The 24,054-nt window shown below is 34.9% G+C and overlaps 1 protein-coding gene across 1 annotated transcript; it reads right to left on the bottom strand.

Moving 5' to 3' along the window:
* Positions 1-1,029: 1,029 nt before the first annotated feature.
* On the bottom strand, positions 1,030-19,798 carry LOC110807202 (beta-adaptin-like protein C). The gene is made up of 15 exons (XM_088217803.1): positions 19,603-19,798; positions 18,310-18,507; positions 17,666-17,779; positions 17,275-17,525; positions 4,956-5,091; positions 4,681-4,860; positions 4,464-4,556; positions 4,160-4,371; positions 3,988-4,051; positions 3,694-3,873; positions 3,454-3,546; positions 2,638-3,032; positions 2,221-2,410; positions 1,937-2,140; positions 1,030-1,587 (listed from the first exon to the last, which is right to left on the bottom strand). The coding sequence occupies exons 1-15, from the start codon at positions 19,687-19,689 to the stop codon at positions 1,288-1,290; spliced, it is 2,697 nt and encodes an 898-aa protein (XP_088073929.1). The 5' UTR covers positions 19,690-19,798; the 3' UTR covers positions 1,030-1,287.
* Between the last annotated feature and the right edge of the window lie 4,256 nt (positions 19,799-24,054).

Here is a 24,054-nt window from a genome sequence, read left to right as displayed (position 1 = left end):
ATTTAAATTTGTAAACTTTAACTAAGATATTAATGATTGGATTATTCTGTTATGAATAATCATTTCAATTAATTATTTAAGATAATATCACAACTAAAATTTTAATATTTGAAGCGTGATATTACAATTTTCATTAAAAATTATTAAATTTGCATTAGACTAGATATAATTTTTTTAATTTAATTATTTGTATTTAAAATAATAAATTAAAGTACAGTTAATTGATTAAATGAGTATCAATCAACAATTCAATTAATTAATTAACACATGAGTAAGAAGCAAAGATAGCCTAATTGTTCCTCCTATTTTTTTAATTTTTGTAGGATTATAGAAATAACAATAATGAGTAGATTAGTTGTTATTTCAAATCAAAAAAGGTGATGGTTATTTTATTGATAATGATTTATTTGAATGCATAATTAAAGAAATGAATATGAGAATTTTAATTACAATAACTTTTAAAATTTTGAAAAAAAAAAAAAAGAAAATTACAATACAAACAGTAATGTAATAAAAAAATCACGATTGAAAATTTAATTATAAATTATTTAACTTAATTACTTATATTAAACGTTAAATTAAAATATTATTTTGAATAGATAAGCTGCCTAAATAGTAAATAGGAAACCTCATATGATTGAAAATGAAAAACATGAATATAGCGTTAAAACAAACAGAAATATATACATTTTAAAAAAAGCACTTTTACAAACAAATAAATAAAAATGTAGAGTGTTTTTAACAACTGAAGTGAAAATCTATTCTTGATAATTTTAAGTCTATTCTCAAATTGGATACCCTCTTTGTAACACGACGGACGGCGAAAAGAACCAATTTTTGTGTTCTGTTCTTAAATTTCTTTTTTAACATTTTCATACTTGGAATGCACCCAATAATATTTAATTTCTAATTTTCATGGATGAGCTTTGCATAAAACATAATAGATCACTGTTTAGCGAAATAAACATTCTAACTAAAATTTTTGTGTAATGGAGTCAGGCTGAAGAAAAAAGGAAAAAAAAAAAGGAATGCCAATCGAATATAATGTCCTTTTTAAAGGAAGAATCCTGGATAACAGCAAAAGAATAATCTTGTCTTATAAATCACTACTGCATAAATGGTTTTGACTAATAAAATACATGTTAAAAAAAGGAAACACTTACAAATTTTTTTTTAAAAAAATAAAACAAAAAACTAACATTAAGCCAATACAAAGAGACCTCCAAAAACAGATTTTTACAACACTAACAAAAATATTTCTTTGGAGAAGTAATAAAGACAAGAAAATCAAGGCTTCAGGAGATTCTCAACCGCTTCAAAGAACAAGGGTGCCATCTCAGGGCTCGGAGTCTTAATTGCGCATTTGAGGCCAGGATTTCCAATAACTGTTGTGAGTTCAATCAAAAAGGGTACACCTCGTGGGATCTTTGCAGAGAAATAGAACACGTCCTGATTCGCGTGCTTGCGCTTTGCTATGAAAAACATGTTTGATGCAGCCAGCCGATCCAGTGTTGCTTCTGCGCTGCTTATCGCAAGCCCTGGAAAGTCCTTTTGGACCTCGTTTGAATCCGGAAGGGATCTCCATGTCTGTATAATGAAGATGACACGTGCAGATAAAGTTCCAACATCTAGAAATGATGCAAAGAAAAAAAAAAAAACATCCAAACAAACAGTAAAATATTGACAATTAAGCTTTTTCGGTTCAGAGCTTATGATCAGGTCGTATAGGATACCAATTATAAATAGAGTTGCATCCTTTCTCTTAAACCACTAAAATGACAGAAGTATATCAGTAGCAAGAGGCAATAGGTTTGTGAAACCTCATCATCCATACCACTACCGAGGAGCACATTAAGAATATTATTAGACAATTATCATCATAGCTATAAGAAATTATGAAACTTTCTATCAACATGGAACTCCAGAAAATTCTTACCTCAAGAAAGCTTCCACGCTCCATTCTACCATCTTCAGTGAAAAATACGTTCAACAAGATCTTATCATTGAAGTACCAGACTGGCTGCTGATTGTTTTTAACAGCAACTTGCAAAAGCGAGCTGGGAGGACCAGCAGACATATTCTGCAACAATACCATAGGCAGCATTGTCCTTGCGGATGTTCCGGGTTGCAATGGTGGGACCTAATGCAGAACAGAAGATTTAGTTACAACCCAATACCATTAAAATAGATCTAATTCAACAACCATGCAATAGTAACTACCTGCAGAGGTGCAGAAGCTGCAAGACCAAATGAATTCTTGTTGAACTGAATCATGAAGCCATCAAGCAAAATCTGTGAGTTGTTCTCGAAAAGTAAGCTGTAAAATATTTGACCATCCTGTTTCATCAACTGAGCACTAATTTGCAGACCCTGACCAGTTGATGCTGGTAGTAGAATAGGCAAAGGACGGCTGCAATCAAGGTCAACAAATCCAGTAAGCCATGCATGTCTTGCTACATCTATCTACTGGACATTTACATATTATAAGAACCTCTTGATAATTTTAGATCAGATTACCACTGAAATGACTTCATAATAAATTTATTATAGACAATCAATTATTCTTGTAGCCAAATTGCTCCATAAAAGAAATATCAATTAGACAGACAACATCTTTTCACATTCTATCATACTCACACAGAAGGTGGGGCAGGCTGATCAAGAGGGACAATAGCACTATTGTCTAAACCCATTAGATCACCTAATAAATCAGGCACAGGGACAGGAGCAGGAGCAGGCGCTGGCTGTCGTGCTCCAGCATATGGAACATTATTAGAACTCGTTGGAGGTGAGACACCTCCATCGGCAGCTTGAGCATCAGAATATCCTTGTTCACTCCCCTCAGCATAGTCTTCGTCTTCAGTTTTCTGAGTAGCAGTCTTCACGCGAGTTACAAAAGCATCTGGTGGTTTGTGATATACGGAGGACAATGTAGCAACATTAGCAAGTAGTTCATCAAGCAGAGATGGATCAAGCTGGTTTGAATCATCACTAATCACAGGTTTCTCAGCTAACACGACATCTTTTGCTGCCTGAAATAGAAAGGTAGGCACATATTACATGTAAAGCTAGCCTTTCTATTTCCTAAAGCATCTGTTTCTAAATACAGAGGTCATGCATATATGCACAAAAATACCAAAAGTTCAAGATCAACTTTTATCTATTTTAAACCCCTTCCTTTCATGGATCTGTACTGCCCAAGACCACGGAAAAGACTCTAACGCAAACAAAAGGCTTAACTAGGATTTGCGTAGGTATTGCTAAATGGAATTTATGACAATGTGGTCTTCTTATAGTAGTTTACATGGAAAGGTATCTCCAATATGGAACAAACAGGACTTTGGAAGCATCGGTCTATAATGTCCTTTAAGAAAATAAGAATTAATTTGTATCCCAAAATAGAAAGGAGGCCTACTGATTGGAATAAAGGGACAAAAATGGAAACAATCGCACCTCGGGATCAGTAGAGAGGAGACGCCAATATATGTATGCACGATCCCGTAGATCAGGATTGTCTGTCTCCACAGTAGCATTATTCAAGACAACCTGTAAACATGAATCCATGTAGTGAGAATTAATCAAAATTTCTGAACATAAGAATTCCTCCAAAAGCGAGAACACAGTTCTTGGGCGGAGCAAAAGCCTGACTACATAATTATCAAAATATGTGCCTCAGGATTGAAAAGGCCATGCCTGAATCATTTGCTGTGGACCTTCTGTCGGCTTCTTTAGAAATAGTTTAACAGTTGCTGTCAGCAGTTGCAACTGGACTTGTGCAGGCTCTTCTGGGAAACTCTCCAAGAAGCTTTCAAGAAGCTCATCAGCATTGTCGATTCTTTCCGCATATTCACCAATTATCCATATCATTGATGCCTTGCAGCAGAAAAGAAGCAATGGTTATGCGAAAAATGGGTTCAGTCAAAAACAAATTCCAAAGTGTAATTGCAATCCTCATGATGTGATAAAACTAGAGAAGAACCCCAATACCTTAGCTTCTGGCTCATCTAAAGTGTCCAAACTCTCACAAAGTGTTGCAATGATGGATTCATAGCTGCAAAGGTTAATAAACCAAAAGCAAGTTTTAGCTATTTTTTTTTAAGAATAAAAAGCAAGTTATAGCTATTAATGTAATAAGTGTACAAAAAGGAACATAACTTACGTGTTAGGGTATCTTCTAAAGATGTCTTTGATAACTATGATAGCCTCTTGAACCACGTAGTTTACTTTGATCTTTATCAGTTCCAGGAGAACGCTAATGCACCGTTCAGCAGCTCTCTCTAATTTGATGGCACAACGCCCTATGGCACGAACAGCCTTTCTAACAAAATCAACATCAACTTCCGTCGCATATTCTTTGAACTCCAGTAAAACCTAAAATCATGTTCGATATAAGTATCTATTTATTGAAAAGGTAAAAGTAGAAGAAAAAGGAAATGCATAAGTTCCATATGAAGAAGAGGTACCTGGTCGATATTCCGATCAGAAGCAAGCTTAATCATGATTTCCAACTTTTCCATCTTCACATAAATCGGATCATTGTACTTGCAAAAGAACACCTAGCAAAATGTAAATGTTGATGTAAATGCCACCTTACTCAAAACATTACCACAAAGTAAAAGACAAATTGCAGTTATCTTGGGTACAATTACAAAAGAAGGAACTAACTTCATATGAATTCACCTTAATTTCATGGGCAAGGATTGTTGGCCGTCTTTGTACTATTAGGTTAATATTACGTAAGGCAACATATTGAATCTCTGGTTCTGCTGAAAGTAAAGTTACAAGAGGAGGAGCCATCTTCTTGCAAAGATTTCGTACCACATCAGTGCTGGTGATAAGTTCCATTTGTTGAAGGATCATCTAAAATTGAAGAACACAAACAATGAGGTCTAAAAGGATGCAACTGCAACTAATTGATGAACTACAACGATAAGGACACAGAACGAAAATTTTACCTTAACAGCTGAAAGTACAACAGCACAATTGGCATGTTGTAGTCGTGGAGTAACTCTCTCGACAATATTTTCAGCTTCACGAGCATCAGCTGCCTTATATCTAGACAGAGCATCAAGAATAAAAACTTGACCCCACCTGTATAACAGTAGCATTATCGACGTTAGAGAAGCAAAGTTAAGGCTCATTCTAGCTATAAACTAACAAAGGAACGCACAGATGTTTCATATTAAAATAAGTTATGGCCAATTGTTTAAGCTGCTCTGCTTGCAGTGTGCACATGTTATTCCAGTGGAACATCCAAAGCCAGATCTAGTTGGAGATTAAGATAATTCTTTTAGGCTACATGCAACAAACAACTCAATTTCTGTATTCCAGTACTCTTAATTAGACAAGGGAAAGAAGAAAACAGCTCCATAAAACACTGATATCAATATAAACATTTGTTGTCACTCAAGTCAATAGGAAAAGAACAGCTGTGTCCCCATGCCTATGATCACGTCAACTGCAGGTTTATTGAATATATGCTAAAGAGAACGAACTCCGACGAAAGATGGTGTAAGTGGATTAACTCCCGCATCACTACAACTTCTATGGCAATAATGGTGAATGAGGACCCATCTTCGTTTTCCAAAGCTCCAGAAGGCTTAGACAAGGGGCCCACTATTTCTATTAGTGGTTATCATAGCCATGGAAGGTTGAACAAACTGTTGGTAAGAGCTAGAGAGTTGAATTTGTTTAGTGGATTGACAGCTGGAGTGTGCGAACAAGTGGAATAAATTATTCACTTATTTTTCTGTGAATGATGCCTTAGTTTTCTGTGAACTGGATGAAGGGGAGCTTTTCAATTTTAGATGCGTCCTATTGAGCTTTCAAGCAGTGTCTGAATTTAACATTAATTTGATTAAGTTTGAATTAGTAACATTGGGTGGTGGGAATGATGATACCAGACTAACAAATGTCCTGGGATGCAAACAGGTGGAGTTACCGATCAAGGATTTGGCGTTGCTCTTATGGGTTAGTTATAAAGATGTGAGAATGTGGGACCTGGTCAAAGCAAGGTTCGACTAGATATTAGCGAGTTGTAAGAGAAACCTTCCATCTAAGGGATGAATGCTTATTTTAATCAAAAGTACGTTAGCTAATCTTCCCATTTACTATATGACTCTCTTGACAATCCCAATAAGTATAGTGAAGAGATTGGAGTTCATTCAATGTAGATTATTGTGGGGTGACTCAAAAAATAGAATGTGATATCGTCTAGTGGCATGAGATAAGATTAAAAAATTGTTGCATCAGGGCGGTTTACGGTTGAAAAAGCCCGTGGATATGAACAAAGCGCTTCAAGGAAAATGGCTTCGGCAGTTCATGAAAGAAAATGGTGTTCTTTAGAGGAGAGTAATCAAGGTGAAGTTTGGTACAGTGGATAGAGAACGGCATACCAAAACTTCATCAAGACCGCATGAAAAAGGGTTGTGGAAGAAAATTTGTAGGAAGGATAAATTTCAGGGATGTATCAAGCGGAGGGTTAAGCAATGGGAGAAGAATTAGGCTTTGGACAGATCCTTGGTTTAGGGACAGAGCACTTTAAGAGCAATTTCCTTAGATTTTTTATATTATATGAAACAAAGAGATCACCATTTGTGAGTCTTTTAGATCCATCGGGGGGCTCTTGAATGGAAAGTGGAGTTGATTAGAAATCTCAATGACCGGGAGATCATTGAGTATGAATCCCTACTCAGTTCTATATCCACAGTTTATATGAATGAGAGCAATGATCAACCAGTTTGGAGCCTAAGTGCTGAGATTACTTATACGGTAAAATTTTTCTACAACTACTTGGCTAAAAATGATTTCACTGAGATTAGATTTACTTACAAGCAAATCTGGAAAGATGAATGTTACCCCCAGAATTGTTTTTTCCGCTTGAGAGGTAGGGAGAGGATGTATAATTACTAGCAGGAAATGTTTTTAGACTATTGACAATTTAGGAAGGAAATCTCTAATTACTATTAACAAGCTAATGAAGAGTGGAAAGATTTTGGGGAATAGATGCTTCCTATTTAAGGGTGCGGAAGGGACTTGCAATCATATCTTATTGTGGTGTCTATTGGCAAATAAGTTATGGATCATGATATACAGGTTATGGGGATCAGTTGGAGTATGTTAGGTAATGTAAGGGAGGAGATTAGGGCATGGAAAGGTATTAGTGGTGGAAAAAAGCCAGTGGGTCTCATCCCCTTGCTATTTTTTGGGTTGTATTGAAAGCAAAAATTAGGCGAGCTTTAAAGGGGGTGGAAACAGGCTTCGATAGAGTTAGAGATAGTTGGTTTCAGAGAGTGGGTTTATTATTAATGGGACATTCTTTGCAATCTATATAAGACTTCGGGAATTTTTATTATCCTGATTGAATTGTAAATAATTTTGTATATGGGTTGGCACCCCCTTGATACGGTGCATTGATACTATATATTATACTTTTATTTTTTTAAAAAAAAGAACAGCTGTGTTCCTTTTCACAGAATGGATTGTTGGTATGGGCAGTTTATTGCAAAAACAGAATGATCCCCCTTCACATTGAACTAGTGCATAAAAACTTCACAAATGATCAAGAGAGGAAAAAGGACTGAAGGTTTAAGCTAGAAAGTTTCTGGTGAGTTCTTAATCAGTTTTTTTTTCAACATATGTAAGAGAGTTCTATATATGTACATACACGTATATATACATGCACGCACACACATATAATACACAAATCCTTTTCTAATGCAAAAAAGTATATTATTAAGGGCAACAAGGAATAAATTACAACGTTGGAGGATAAGAGAGCTCTCTAGGAGAAGACCTCCAAGGCATAGTTACAAGTGAATACAACAAAAATAAGTGTATCATCACACCCCTGTTTCAATGTAACACAGAACTAGATATATCTGTAAATTTCTAGTGGGCTTTAGCCCATAAGGGAGCAAGAAATGTAATGTGCTCTCACAGAATTTGTATCAGGAAGGTAAGATCTTCAAGAACCTCATTGTTCCATTCCAGTCACAGCAGCCACAAACCCATAAACAACATTTAAATACATATTATGAAAAATAAAAAATTATTGGAAAGAGGAGAAAAAAAGTACAATACCGGAAGACGGAGCTCCTAGGTAAAGAAAGGGGAAAAAACCATCAAAACAACACCTCCTAGTCCCTTTGCAAGATAGCCCTAGAGACATCTCCAAAGACACCATATGCCTTGGTCCACAATACAGCAAAGAAGACCATTTTTTAGGCTGGAAAAAATAACCACTTAAAGAGTCTAGAATTACACCATCATAATACCCATAAACCAGCAAATATAAATCCTGTCCAAGCATGCTAACTTCCTAAGGGAAGGGAGAAGGACCTACATGCTAACAAAAGTATCAATCAGCCTGTTAGGAGGTTCAGATATGAACCCCGCTGAGAACTTGTGTGAGGTAGTGAGAGAGAGAGAAATGAGGAATTTTAGAAGTGAATAGGAAGAAGAGAGAAAGAAAGGTTGTAGGGTTAGGTGAGAGAAGGAAGAGACGAAGATGAGAGGAGAGGATTCGGAAATGACTCTAGCACTGTCCGTTAATACATAAAAGTTGTATGCAAATTTCTAGTATGTCCATTACATGGCTGCATTCTCTTAAATTCTACCTTAGTACAGAAATACGGAAAAATCCAACAAACCATAACAGAAAGGAACTCCTAATAGTACCAGCAGCAGCAGAGAAAATGCTAGCTGCAATAACAGAGATTATTCCATTTCTAAATACCCAAATCTGGTACACCAACTCAGCTTAGCAGACATTTTTCTTCTTTTCTCAATAATAAACCTGGAGTGCCTTGCCACCTTCCTCAGCAGTCTTTTTTAACATTTTGACCTGAGTCTTTTAGGGTCTTAACACCTGGGCATAGCCTCCAGGCCACCTCATAGTGCAAAAAAGATGGCTATGGGATTCACCTGCCTTGAAATATATAACACACACCCAGAAGAAGGGCACAGTTACAACAAAACCATTGGTGTTGAGCCTGTTCATAATAGTCGTCCAAACAAAAACCTTCCTAAGAGGTAACTTGTGTTTCCAAGAGTGCTGGTGAAAGTCTTGTAATGGCAATTAGAATTATTTATAATGTGAGAAAAGGAGAATTTACCATAAAGGATTCCATGTGTCCAAATCTGATATCGAAATGTAAAGAGATGCTAAAAAAGGGCAAGGATGTTCAACAAAGAGATAATATCAACAGATCCTCGATCATCAACATTCCATAAGAAAAAGGAGTTCCAAGAGATTTGACCATCTAACTAATTGATAAAGTGACCAATTGGAGTTCAAAAATGGCTTTCATAGTGCGCCACCATCCCCCCTTGTTAATATCCAGTTTCCAAAGTCTCTCATCAAGTTTTTCAGTCAGCTTAATGTTGTCTAAACAAAGCATAAAGTTGTTGTACTCATCAATCTCCCAATCTTGCAGATTCCTCTTAACCTTAACACTCTAGGTTCTATCACCACCCACGGATCCGAAAATCTTCTCCACCTTAGCCTCCTTATCGCTAGCAATAGCATAAATTCTACGAAACCGATCTTTTACTTTGAAATCACCCGCCAACTCATCATGCCAAAAACTTGTTTCTTATTAGGTCACGATGTATATGATTGGGAAGACATAGGATTAGTTATACAGGTGACACCTCCTTGATATCTTTGTGAATAACATTTCTCACCTTTATTTAAAAAAAACCATCCCCCGGCCTCAAAACCATCAGGAATAAAAATTCTTTTGACAGAACCATCTCTTTCTTCCTATAATACAAGATTTATGCCCCATCTGTTCTAGATCAAAGCTACGAAGAGATGACGATGTTGTCCTTTAATATTTCTGCCCCATGAATCTTTGCCTCTGTTCCAATAGAAGTCACTTAGGTTTTCAATCATCCTTTCAACTTTTTTTTTGTTGAAAGTGATAGAAATTTTGTTTCCTCTTCCGTTTACGTAGATTCTCAAACCATCAAGCTTCTTTCCATCGCAAACGATGTCAAAAGATTTTCTCCCGATAAGGACGAAGCGCTTGCTATTTTCAGGAAGCATTGAGGGAAAATGGGGAGGCTGACCCACTCGGTTGGAGGCCAACAATGTGTTAATATGGGTTTGTAAGCTAGCAAGAGAGGATATAGATGAGAGTGGAAGGTTGAGAAAGATTGAGAAAGTAGAGAGGATTTTAGAGAGAGAAATTTTTAGAGAGTAGAGAGGATTTTGCAAACATCACAGCTTCCAGCCTGATTGATTATAAAGAAAATTTTAAAACATTCAGATCATATCTCTCCTGTTTTCTACTCTCATCAGATACAATCTGAATCCTCTGACATATCTTTAAGTTGTCCGAACTGCAAGCACACCCAACGCTTCATCATTCCACTGGAAGAGAAGAAATCATATGCAAAAGCTCTGAAATCTCACAACGCTAACCCTAACCAGGTGATGACGACTATAGACTCGGAATTCCAAAAATACGGTTTTTGAAGTTCAAAAACCAAAAAGCAAAGGCGGAAAAAAGACACAAAAGGTCATTTCAACTTATAAAAAGACTCACCATCCTAAAGAGCCTAGATTACCTTGTGCCGAAAAGGGGAAATGGACAAATGAGGTGGGCCCAAGCAAAATGAACAAATCGAAGGCTAACTCGACTAGAATGCACCAAAAAGTTAAGTGGGCTTGGAGAGAAAAGAAAAATGATCCACACCCGAACCCGAATCCAATTTTGATTATTATATTAGAGCCTCAAACGAAATATGGGAATTCGGTCTTGCAAAATCTAAGCCCTAGAATCCCCTATCGAGACATGGCAGCTAATGTCTTTTGCTCAAAGTCCTGGTCTGGTGCTCAACAAATTTCATGCAACCCCGTTATGAGTCTCGAAGAAGAACTACTTTCTGGTACGGGCTACGAATTGGTGGTGCATCATTCCGAAAATGAATGCCTAACAGGCGGGTTCGAAGATTTAGGTAATGACAGAGTTCTGTTCAATGTTATTGAATATATCGATGCTCTTCTGAAAGACAAGCATAGGTATGACCCTCAGCTATTCTCTGATTGAATTACACATAATATTTTTTGTATTAGTAAACATCTCGCGACTTCTTTTTTTAGTTATGAAATGGAAGCTAAAAACTTATTTATTGAGTTGAAGAATAAGCTAGAAATCTACAAAAGCAAGCCTATACTCCTACATTCCAAGAAAAAAAAACAGACAGAAAGTGAATCCAGATAATTAAAACATTTACAAATATTAATCAATTATGAGAGTCGCAGCAAAAAGTCCAAGGAATCAGAGGTCGTTTTCATTCAACCCAAATGACTAACAAAATTATTTCTTGAAACGTTAGAGGTCTTAACGACCATAAAAAAAAGGTTATAATCAAAGGGTGCCTAAATAGATGGAAGCCTAACATCATATGCTTTGAGGAAACAAAAATGGAGGTAATCTCTGAAAAAACTATTCACAACTTGTGAAAAATAACCGACATCGGCTGAAATTTTCTCCCTCCTGAAGGCTCTGCTGGAGGTATTTAATTATGTGGAGAACAAACAAAGTTCAATATCATAATGTCTTTACAGGTGAAGTAACTCTTTCATGTCTATTTTCTAACAATAGCAATTCTTGGTATTTCTCTAGGGGTGTATTGAGAAGCAACTCTTCAGAACATCTTCTACTTGGAGAGGAATTAATTAATATCAAAATAATTGGGGGTCAATGGTATTGTTGACGGGAATTTCAACATGGTTTTGAGGAGCTCTGAAAGATCTGGCAGCAACTACTCCAATAATGATATTGATGATTTCATGGCCTTACTTGACAAACTTGATTTAAATGATTTGCCTTTTAAGGGTGGAAGATGGACTTGGAGTAATCAAAGAAGCCAACCATCTTTCTCTAAAATCGATAAATTCCTTATATCATCCGAGCTGCTTCTGGAATTATCAGGTGTCAATCAAAATATACTCTCAAGACCTATTTCAGATCATTTCCCGATCTCTGACCATGGATGTTATCAAATAGAGCCTTGTACCATTTAGACTTGACAACAAATGGCTAGGTCTAGAAAGCTTTAAAGATTTAGTCACTAACACATGAAACAACACTCATGTTCAGGGTTCCATCAGCTACAGAATTGCTGTCAAACTAAAAACCCTAAAACAGGAAATTAAAAACTAGGCCAAAGACACGCGCAGAAAGAAGAAGAGTGCATAACAGATCTTATTTCTGAAATTGAAGTCCTGGACAAGGAAGAAGAAAATGGTAATCTGATTATTCTGGAAAGGGAGAGGAAATGTCACTTGAAAGCTAATTTAGACAAAAAATTACAAATAGAAGCTACCTCCTGAAAACAAAAATCAAGAAAAAAGTGGCTCAAATATGGAGATAAAAACTCCAAATACTTTCATATGTTAGTTAATCATAGAAGAAGAGTGAATTATGTTGAACAACTCAACATGGATGGCAAGTGCATCAAGGGTAATGAGGCTCTTAGAGAGGGGGCAAAAGTGCATTTTCAAAAACTGTATAAGGAGAGTACCAATTATAGGCCCAAACTTGACAATCTTTTCTTCAACAGTCTTGATGAGGTTTAGAAAAATCTATTGGAGGAGGAATTCTCCAAGAAAGAGATCTAGTCCTGTTTGAAAAATTGTGATGGGGATAAAGCCTGGGGCTCAAATGGATTCAACATCAAATTTTTACAAACCTTTTGGGAGGTCATTAAACAAGATATACTTGATTTTTTCAAGGATTTTCATGCTCATGGAAAATTTGTTCGCTCTCTCAATTCAACATTTCTTGTTATGATCCCAAAAAAAGCTCAGCCCAAGAATATCAATGAATATTGACTTATTAGCCTCATTGTTTCATTTACAAACTGTTATCGAACGTTTTAGCTAATAGATTAACAAGTGTGCTGAAATATATCATCAGTAATTGTTAACACACGTTTGTTAACGGGAGATAGATTACTGATGTCATCCTTATTGCTAACGAATTTGTGAATGAAACCATTCGGCACAACAAGAAAGGTATTCTATGCAAACTTGACATGGAAAAAGGCTTTCGATCATGTTAATTGGAATATCCTAGATTATATGTTGCAAAGAATGGGTTTTGGTGATAAATGGAGAAACTGGATCAAATCTTGTCTCACTATAACCATCCTTGCCGTTATAGTGAATAGTGGGTCTTTCTCTTTTTTCACTGCTACTAGAGGGTTGAGACGAGGGGATCCGCTCTCCTCCTTTTTATTTATTATTGTAATGGAGGCTTTGCATCAATTACTAGAGAGAGCTAAAGCTATTCAATTAATTAAGGGGGTATCTATGGGAAACAACACAAGACACATTGAATTTTCCCACTCTTATTCGCAGAAGACACACTCATATTCTGTCAACCTAACACAAGTCATTTAATATTCTCAAATGTATTATGATTCGCTTCCACGCTGTGTCAGGATCAAAAATTAATCTTCACAAATAAGAATTAGTTGACCTGGGCTGCTGCAATACTGGAAATACATTCTATGATATTCTTGACTGTAAAAAGTCGACCCTTCCATTACCTACCTGGGTGTACCTTTGGGAAACAAGAAAAATGACAAAAGATGCTGGGAACCAGTGATTGAAACGTTCAACAACAGATTACCCACTTGGAAGAAGAAATTTCTGTCTAAAAGAGGTAGATTAACACTCATAAAGAGCACTCTCTCTAATCTGCCAATCTATTATCTATTTGTTATTAATATTCCCATAAATGTTGCCAAAAAATTGGAAGTCATCCAATGCAATGTTCTATGGGGTGACAGTCAAAACAAGAAGAAATATCATTTGATTAAGTGGTCGGATGTTAAAAAACTCTTGAGGGAAGGTGGATTGGGGCTGAGATCCTTGACTAATTAAACAAGGCCTTGCTTGGGAAATGGATTTGGAGATTTTGGAATGACAACATCAGTTTATGGAAATTGGTTATCAACTGCAAATGGTTTTAAGGCAATCTTTATATTTTTGAAATAAAAAGTGTATATTATTCACAAGGTACAAAAAACGGGAATACCACCCATGTACAAAATCTCTACAAAAAAGTTAGAATATCAATGATTTCCCCAAAATCATCATCATTAACGATGTCATGACCAAGCACAATTGTCCCAAACAAGTGTATCCATCTATCTATTAATCTATTAAAACTACTCTCTATGCTATCAAAAGCCTTTCTATTTCCCTCTTTTCAAATAACCCAAAAAACGGTCAAAGGGATAAAATTACCAATGTTTCTTTTTACATATAAACCATCCCAAGCCCAAATCTCCCCCCCTAACCGAACCCGAAATAATCCAATTGATACCTAACCACCCATAAATCTCGCGCCATACTTTAGAAACAGTAGGATTGCAAGTTTCCTCAGCCTTTAAACAGCAATAGCAACCATTTGCAATAATCCCGCCTTTACTTTTCAACCTGTCCAAAGTAAGGATTTTTTCCCAGCAAACCTCCCAAGCAAAAAAAGCAATACGTGGAGGAATTTTAGTCTTCCAAATCAGCTTAGCAGGAAACAGTCTTCTGTTTTCAGTACCCATCTTGTGTAAGAACTTATTGTATGAAGTGACCAAAAATATTCCATTTTTTTCCAAATTCCACACCACCTAATCATCACTATCTGACACATGTGCATATTCAAGAGTAGCCATCAAGTCTTCAAACTCTTCAACCTCTCAATCATTCAAGTTCCTCTTAGTATTAATTAACCAAACCGTGTTCCCATTAACAACCTTGTAAGCCTCCACAAATGTCATATCTTTGGATTGAGCGATATTATAAATTCTGGGAAACCTCCTCAGTAGTCTACCTTCCCCAACCCAATCTTTTTCCCAAAACTTTGTCTTGTTACCTCTGTCAAGTTTCCACTTTAAGCACTGATTAAACAAATTCCACTGCATCAGAATTTTCCTCCACAAACCCCACCCATGAGGGAGAGAAGGACTGCCACCGCTTCTAAAGGTCATATGCATACCCCATCTAGCTTCAACAATCCTTCTCCACATTCTATTATCTTCCCTCCAATACCTCCAAAGCCATTTACCTTGAAGAGCTTCATTCAATTTAACCAAGGACCGAATCCCTAATCCTCCATATTGAAGTCAATCCTTATGATCTTTCACACATTCAGAACAGCAACTATGGTATTAGTATGTGGAAGAACATAATTAATTTGAATGATGTTGTTTTTCATTGTTCTAAGTGGTCTATTGGGAATGGTCAAAAAATCCGTTTTTGGGAGCATATATGGTGCGGAACTGAAAATTTCAAAGATAAATTTCCTCATACCTACACTATCACTAAGAACAAGCATGCATCTGTTTGGGAAGTTGCTGGTTCGGCCTGCCAAGCTTCTTGGAATGTCCCAGTCGCGAGAAATCTTAATGATTGGGAGCTGGAAGATTATGAATCTCTGCTTCTTACATTGGCCAGTATTACTCTAATTAATAGGGAGGACAAATTAATTTGGAACCTCAAAAAGAATGGATTATTTTATGTCAATTCCCTGTATTGCTTCCTGGATGGTAAAAAACAGAATATTCAAAGAACTTTTCCATCTAAGATAATATGGAAATCTGGTGCTCCTCCAAGTATATCATTCTTTGCTTGGGAGGCTGCTAAGGAGAAGATACTTACACTTGATAATTTGATGAAAAGAGGTCACACAATTGTTAATAGATGTTTTCTTTGTAAGGAAGACTTCGAAACTTGTAATCACATTCTTTTGAAATGCCTCACCACTCGGGATCTCCAGAACATGATCCTAGGGCTGCTGGGGGTCTCTTGGGTAATCTCTGAAAATGTCAACTCGGAATTGATGGCTTGGGAGGACCTTGGCAGCAGCAATAAATTCACCAGACTCATTCCTCGTACTAAATTTTGGGTCATCTAGAAGGAAAGAAACAAATGGGCTTTTGAAGGAGTCGAATCTGATTTTAACATCATCAAGGATAACTTGTTTAACTATTTTGGCTCTTATATTTTAGGACATAATCTTGATCGTTTTGACGATTTAGATAATATTGTAGATATGCTAATCAAGATGTAAATTCTGTACATGGGGGTACTCCCTCAGCACCTTTTGATATTAATACTACTCTTACTTTTATTTTCAAAAAAAAAAAAGTGACCAATGGGAGTTTTATGATGACAAAAGAGAATGTAAAGACAAAGGGAAAATAATATAGAAGGGTAGATCACCAGTACAAAGGTCTTTCAATGCAGGATTCCTCACCCACTTGCGAACATAATAATTTATGTTTTCTTTCCTACGGATGCTAGTTTTTGACGTAATAGTTTCTATTTTCCTACAATCTACAAAAGTGAGCACTGGGAGGTTACCTATTCCTCAAGAGTAGCCAAGTTCTTAAATTTAGATGTTGAACTGAATAAAGACTAAGCAAAATTAATCAAAAAAAAAGAGCATGAGTTTCTTTCCCAAACTCAAAGACCCAAGCGTTGCCTCTCTCTTCTCTTTTTTTTTTTCAAGAAAAAAAAGACCCAAGGGTTATCTCCTTTTCCTTTTTTTTTTGTTTGTTCGAAAAGACCCAAGGGTTATCTCCTTTTCCATTTTTTTTTTTGTTTGTTCGAAAAGACCCAAGGGTTGTCTCTTATTGGGACCCTAGCAACGAGGTCAAACAGTTCTCTCCTACCAAGCCCTTATGTTAAGAGATCTTAATGATCCCTCACCCTCTTCCATAGGAAACCTATAATAACAAAGGTTCCCAACATAACATGTTTTTATTACATATCCACAAGTTAATTTTCTATTTACTATTTTTTTTTTCTTTTCCTGAAGATATTAGTGTTAGTATTCTAGGTTTTTTTTTTCTTTATAGAAATTTTTCAAGTAATATTTTTCTTTTTTTCCCCAACAGATGGAATTAGTTCTTTGTGTAATAGTTTCCTGTTTTCCCAAAAAAATGGGAATTGGTCTCTTCCAGCAAAGGAGGTTACCAATTCCTTAGAAGCAGCTAATTTTCTTCTTGAATAAATTTAGATGTTGGATTGAATAAAGACTAAGCAGAAACTCAAAGATCAAGAGGTTCTCTCTTAACAAGCCCTTCCCTTATCCAGAACAAACCCATAGGTTCTTAGATCCCAATCTAGAGACCTAACACTTGTTTTTCAATTTCTTAGTCTAAAGAAAGGGAACTGGGGATTTCAAAGCCAAACTTACTATGCATTCACATTAAAACAATAAGGAGGATGAGAGTGTATGAAGCTGAACTTACTCTGTGCATTCATTTAGAGCAGTGAGGAGTTTTGAGAGCGTATGACTAGTGATCTCAAAGATAGGCCTACTAGTGTTTTCTTGAATCTCAGCAAGAGCAGCTACAGCATTTGCTACAACCATTGGATTATTGTCAGATATCAAATCCTTCAGAGATTCCAGAAAACCTCTATCCTCGACTAACTCAGCATTTATATCATAGAGCTTCGCAACACATATAGCTGCTGTTTTGCGAACATATGGATCATCATCCTTGACAGAATATTATCCAATAGTCAGATAAAGAAATCAATGACAAGATGCAACTGAAGTAAACTAGATTTCTAACACTGTTGAAGTAGAAGAGCAAAGCATTATGGTAAATGGCAAAGGCATAAATAAAAAATGTTAACCTTAAGACACCTCTGAAGGGGATCACATAGGTACTCCGTAATTTTGTCAACACGAATGCATCCCATTGTACGTACAGCCAAAGCACGAATGAGAGGATTTGGATCTTGTGAATCCTGCATGTTAAAAGAATTGCAATAACATTAAAAAATATAATTAACCTTTTTCCCTTTGGGAAAGGATCTTGCACATTCTAATTTTAAGAGGCCAGCAACCCAAATTGCAGAGCTCCTTCATTCATAAACCATACTTTTCTTTCTTTTTTTCTGACAGAGTGAAAAATAAATAAAAAATGTGATAAGAATTAACTCTACGCACAAACTGTCCATTCCAGTGCTAAAATATATAGAAGACAAATCCACACTTCTATGCAGTGAAGGGGACATTTCCAAGTGAAGGAAGAACAGATCAAACAGAAATTAAAACATCTAGACTTTGAGAAAACATTAAATTTTGAGGAATTCATGAGAAATTTAATATTGAAAACACAGATCTATAGTTTGGAAGCAAGTTCCTAAAATTTAAGTAAATAACCAAAGTTCTGATATAAACACATTTAACTTTTTTAGTGGAGATGTCAAAAACTGTACTAAGAGAAATGCCCAGCTTAATCTATAAGAGGAAGATCATTGATAGTTATTTTAACCTTCACAAAAGTATTGACAGCAAGAATTGCAAGATCAGGCTGGCTTTTGGCATAATTTATAAGATACAAATAAACCAGCTTTTTCAGCTCCAAATTTTCTGTCTGCATGCAGTTCACCACATCTGTGAAAAGTGATGAGACATCCTTCCCAACAGTCATTGCTGCAATCACCTTTTTAACAGCATCTTTTCTCTTATCCTATATCATGGAAAAGAAGAGAATGTTTCTGATTCTGAATTCTGATGGAATGTAAAATAGACATAGTTCCCACATGAAATTGTCACATAAGCATCCCAAAAAAGATCATTAAAACACTTCACAATGCAAAATTAATCAGTACCAGAAACAACTCTATTTGAAGCACTTGTTATGATGAAAAATTGCCAATTGAAACATAACCAAGTTTGTTAAACATGTTGATGAAACATATTAAGCCAAGTATTGACTACAAAAGCCAGAATGGACTCCAGATATAGAACAAATTTTGCACTTGGCAGCAATCTTAGTTAAACTGGTTTGTAAACAAGTTGATGAATATCTCTTTTGATCTTAGTCTGGTCTCTATCCTTTTGATATTTAAAAAGTTTTCCTTTTTCTTCGGATAGCTCTTCTCTAGATTCAATGCCCAACCCTCTAATTTCTCCAAACCCCAAAAGAAAAACACCTTTACAAGTGTTTCATTTCACAATCTTGTCCCCGAGCCAATCAGTGGGCTGATACCACATACACAGATACCCACGAAATGGTGCACAGGCGCACGAATGCAAGTACAGAAATAAAGGTTTCATATGAAGTAAATAAACCCGGATTAGAATCTTCTTTCAAATATACAAAACCTAAAAACCAACTTAGGGCAAGTTTAATTATCATAACTCCGACCCATAAAAGAAATCACCCAATGAACAAAGCAATCCATGCACAAAGCTCCAATCTAAGAACTAACTAATCTCCAAATCCCATATTTGTTTTTGCTCGTATTCGCATACCACCGTGAAACCGTAAATTTGTCTTCCTAGTTCCAGCATTTCCTCAGTAATAATGCAGAAAATGAAGTTTGCGATAGTAAACATGGCATTTTGAATTGATCCGTTTAGTAGCATATCAAAATCATCAAGAACTAATCTAAGGAAGAAGAACCTACAGATCTACCAGAAACGACAATTAGATAGCAGTGAAGAAGCAAACATGAAACAAAAACTTCAAACCTAATCGACACGAATCATAGATCAAGACGTACACAATCATATACGTGTATGGGTGCGCAGAGAGAGAAAACGAAAGCGAAAAAGTGACCTTGTACTGAGAATTGAGCTCTTCTTTGAGCTCCGGGATTTCTCCCTTCTTGGTGGTAGAGAAGTACTTTGAATCGTGACCGCTCATATCTCTCTACCTCCTTCTCTGCCACTACGATTCCAGTATGTCTTCTTCTTCTTCTTTGAATAGATGAAGAATAGCAATGAAAGGAAATGCAGGAAGACTGAAGACCGGGTTGTTTGTCAATAAGAAGGAGCCCATGAATTTTTTGGCCTTTCGCAGTGGCGACGATCCGAAACCGTCGGACCGGTTACGAGTATGTTCGCTGGCTCAATGTGAAACGGACTGCTTCTGCCCAAAGCCCAGCCCAATTCGGGAAGCTGACGACTTTTTGACTGTTAATGGTGGGTTGGTGACTCAATGTTACATGGGATTAAAGTTCTGTACAATTAAATCTAATTATTGAATACTGAAAAATAAAATATGATTATATTATTAATTCCTTAAATTTTGGTACTGATATTAAATTAAATTAAAAATCGAATTATTGAACTAAATTAGTTTGCTTTTGTTTTGGTTATTCCCAAAAATTAGTTTTAAATTTTTTCACAAATAATGAAATAACTTTGATAATACTAAAATATTGAAAAATAATAAATTATTTTTAGAGTTTAAGCATTTTCAATTGCTTATTATTGTTTATAGGTAATTGCTATATTATTATTTGTTTAATTATTTCTCATATTAAAATGACGAAGGTATCATACTTACAGATAAAAAAAAATATATTATTGTAATGTCATTCTTAAAAAATATAATTTGTATAATTATTTAAAAAAATTATTTTTCTAAAAACTTAGAATTTTTTGTTTTAATTAAAATATTAATTGAATAATGAACTTATTGCTTGTGTAAGTAATATCTCCATAATGAATTATAAGTTGGGATACTATTAAAAAACATTGAGCTCTACTTAAAATGATTATAATTTGTTGCATAATATTATAAACGCCCACAACAGCCACAAAGGGAGTTACAGGTAGTTCCACTTCCTACTCAACTTGCTATTTTTCAAGGATGTGTATCAGTAAAATAATCACTCTTTGTGAGCCTATAAGAAAAAAAAAATTGTTTATGTTTATCAAGAAGAAAATTGCACCTGATAAAACATGATAAAATCCTCTTCTCTCTAACGTTAAGTCAGTTCATTAATAGATTTAGCTTTTAGGGTGTGAATATTATCCAATACTTTAATAGTATCTAGAAGAATAAAGAGGTAATCAAGAGTTTCAATAAGAAGGAATCATTCTTTGTGCGCAGTAAACGAGCATCTGGTCCTATTGTTTTCGCACTAAGATCAGTATTAATTACTTACAGTGGTATCAAAGTCTAGTTGTTTACTTCTGACCCTATAATAATCATACTCTAATCTGGATTAAGCTCGTTAATTTTTTTTGTATATTAACTTGATGATGATGGATCCAAAAAACATATTATTTTTTACTTATGTATATTTGTGCATAATGTTCTGCTAATTACATGTAAATCTAAGTGATTTCATTTCACCTCTATGTTATTGTGAGATAGAATACATGAACAGTGTTTCTTTTTTTTTTATCTAAAACTAGTAACTCACAAAATTTTTCTGTGTGAAACACCAAAATGGCCTAATTAATGAAGTCTAAAAACTCCAAATACCTCGGTAGACTGACTCTGCCCTGACAAAGTGACGCGTGACTATACGCGGAGTCTTCGTGGTTGCGCATGAATTTCTTTTTTTTCCTTAGAAAAAGAAAATGAAAGATAAAAATAGTAGAAACTAGAAAAAGAAAGAGAGAGAGAGAGGTGTTGCATTGTGAGTATGTGAAAGAAGAAAAAAAAGAAGAGAAGAGAAAAAGAAAGAGAGAGATTAAAGATATATATATATATAAAACTTGTGGTCGACTCCTGCAAAGGAAAAGGGGGCCTTTTATTTTACTATTCCTTTATATCTCATAATGATGATGATAATGTCATCTATTTTAATTTTTTTCCTTAGAAAAAAAAAGAGTTAGTGATTTTTTTTTTAACGATAATATGGGTATTTTAATACTTCAGTACGTTTTAAAATATTCAATGTATGCATTTTTTTTGGGCGGCAATATTGATATTTTATTATGTTGTTTTTTATCAACATTATATTAATGTGTATTAATTAGTTTTTGTACATTATTTTGTTACGCCTCTTTTTGTTAAGTAGAGATAACTACAAATATCTATATGATATTTGATTTTTTTTATGTTAATTAGTTTGGCAAAATTAAAGGGTTATATAGATGTGTTCAATTTAATTTTTAGTTATAATAATTAAATTATAATATTTTCAATTTGTATCATATATGATTATTATGAATCTAGTGAAATTTTCAAACACATAATATAAATAATGAAATTTTGATAATTTAACTATGAGAAATCGTACATAATATTCATCTTTTTATACTTGTAAAAATGACAATTAAGAACATAATTACTAATCTGTCTACCAACGAGAAGTTGGATTGAACAAATTATGATATATGACATTGGAAGATTCAATGTATTCTTAATGAGCGCGGGATTTTAGAAACCTTGATCACTATTGTAAATGAGCCAAAAAATATAATAGTGACCATTACAATGAGGATCTGGCTGCATACCAAGAACAATCCAAGAAAGATCATTTTGTGCGGTATACTATGTTATATTGCATGCATAATAATCTCATTGGAGAATTCTAGAGTTGTTCCACGAATATGGATATATGAAACAAGCTTAAGGTCATTTATGGCCAGACATCCGCTACAAAACTCCTGGACTTGGATTTAAAATGGATGAAGTATGAAATGAATCTAAAACACAGTATAACTAAACACTTATATGTCATGAATGTTATGGTTCGTGACCTTAAGGCTGGAAGCCGCGACATAAGAGATCGAGAGCAGGTTTTGAATGTGATCTATTCATTTTCAAATGAACCTAAATGTTGGAAAAATTTTAAAATTCTGATGGTTCATAATGAACACATCAATACTTTCTTTGAAATTGCTAGGCACATTGAAATGGAGGTTAAGCATCAAAAGGCACTAAATCCTTCCAATATGGCGGTTGTTACCCATTGCGCCAAATTTATGGGAAACAAGTTTAATCATGCCAAGCAATTTAAGAAAGGTTCGCGCCCCTCTCAAACTAATGGACTTAAGGATAGTGTGGCTAAACAACATAAGGCAAATGGACATAAAGAGAAAAATATAGCGCGTGTGAAGTGCTACAACTGTGGAAGCAAGAGTCACTTTGCTTATAATTGTTTCAAGCCGAAAAAGATACATTTCTTTACTTTACATCTTGATTTATTTATTTGTTTTTATGCATTAGTTGCTAATTTTTATCCTAATTAGATTGTAGACATGAGAATAAACAAACATGTAGTTCAAGATCGAGTTAGATTTATGGACTATCATTGTGTCCTGATGAATTTGTAAATTATTGTATTGGGCAACAACAGTGAATAGGACATCCTTGGAATCATAACATACTAGCTCAAGCTATGTGGAGGAAATACTTTATTCCTTCATGATATTTTATATACACCTGGAATGCGATGTTATTTATTTTCAGTTATTTTTTTGTTGAAATTGGAATTCTTTTCTAACTTTAAGTCTGGTAATTTAGATATTTTATATCATGGTGATGTGTTTGCCCATAATATAAAATATCTAAATTACCAGACTTGGATGATAATATTTATAATAATTCTATGTATAAGGCTACAAGGTTATAGAGAGAAAAATATAGCGTGTGTGAAGTGTTACAACTGCGGCAACAAGGGTCACTTCGTTTGTGATTGTTCCGAGCCAATGAATGTACTTTTCTTCACTTTGTCTTTTGATTTATTTGTTTGTTCTCATGCATTAGTTGTTAATTCTCTTCCTAATTGAATTATAGATATAGAAACAAACAAACATGTAGTTCAAGATCGATCTAGATTCGTGAACTACCATCGTGTCCCAGTAGGTTCGCAAACTGTTGTATTGAGCAACGACAACGAATAAGACATTATTGAAATTGGAACATACCAGCTCAAGCTACGTAGAAGAAATACTTTGTTCATTCATAATACTCTTTATGTACCAGGAGTGCGGTGTTGTTTACTTTTAATTGTTTTCTTGTTGAAATTGAAATTTTTTTTAAACTTCAATTCTAGTACTTTAGACATTTTATATCATAATGATGTGTTTGGCCATGAGTCTTTAAGAGACAATTTTTTTTATTTTTGACTTGGATGATAATATTTATAATAATTATATGTTTACTTATGCTTCTCACTTTAATTATGATGCATGGTAGACTTGGTCATATTGGTTAAGACCGAATGAGTAGACTAGTTAAAGAAGATCTTTCAGATCGGATTACTAAAGGTAAGTTGTTTAAATGTGAGTCATGCTTAACTGGTAAAGCAAGTAAGAAGCCTTT

The sequence above is a fragment of the Carica papaya genome, chromosome 4, assembly GCF_054855325.1.
Source record: "Carica papaya isolate Zhongbai chromosome 4, ASM5485532v1, whole genome shotgun sequence".
NCBI lineage: Eukaryota > Viridiplantae > Streptophyta > Magnoliopsida > Brassicales > Caricaceae > Carica > Carica papaya.
Note: the sequence above shows the minus strand (reverse complement) of the source record. Positions and strands in the feature narration are given on the sequence as shown.

Bases quoted from the DNA above. Each gene is read 5' to 3' on its own strand.
- LOC110807202 (XM_088217803.1), bottom strand. From the start codon at position 19,689: ATGAGCGGTCACGATTCAAAGTACTTCTCTACCACCAAGAAGGGAGAA. The intron at 4,052-4,159 runs GTAAGTTATGTT...TAACCTTTGCAG, and splicing joins TTTAGAAGATACCCTAACAC to CTATGAATCCATCATTGCAA. The intron at 3,033-3,453 runs GTGCGATTGTTT...TTTCTATTTCAG, and splicing joins TCCTCTCTACTGATCCCGAG to GCAGCAAAAGATGTCGTGTT.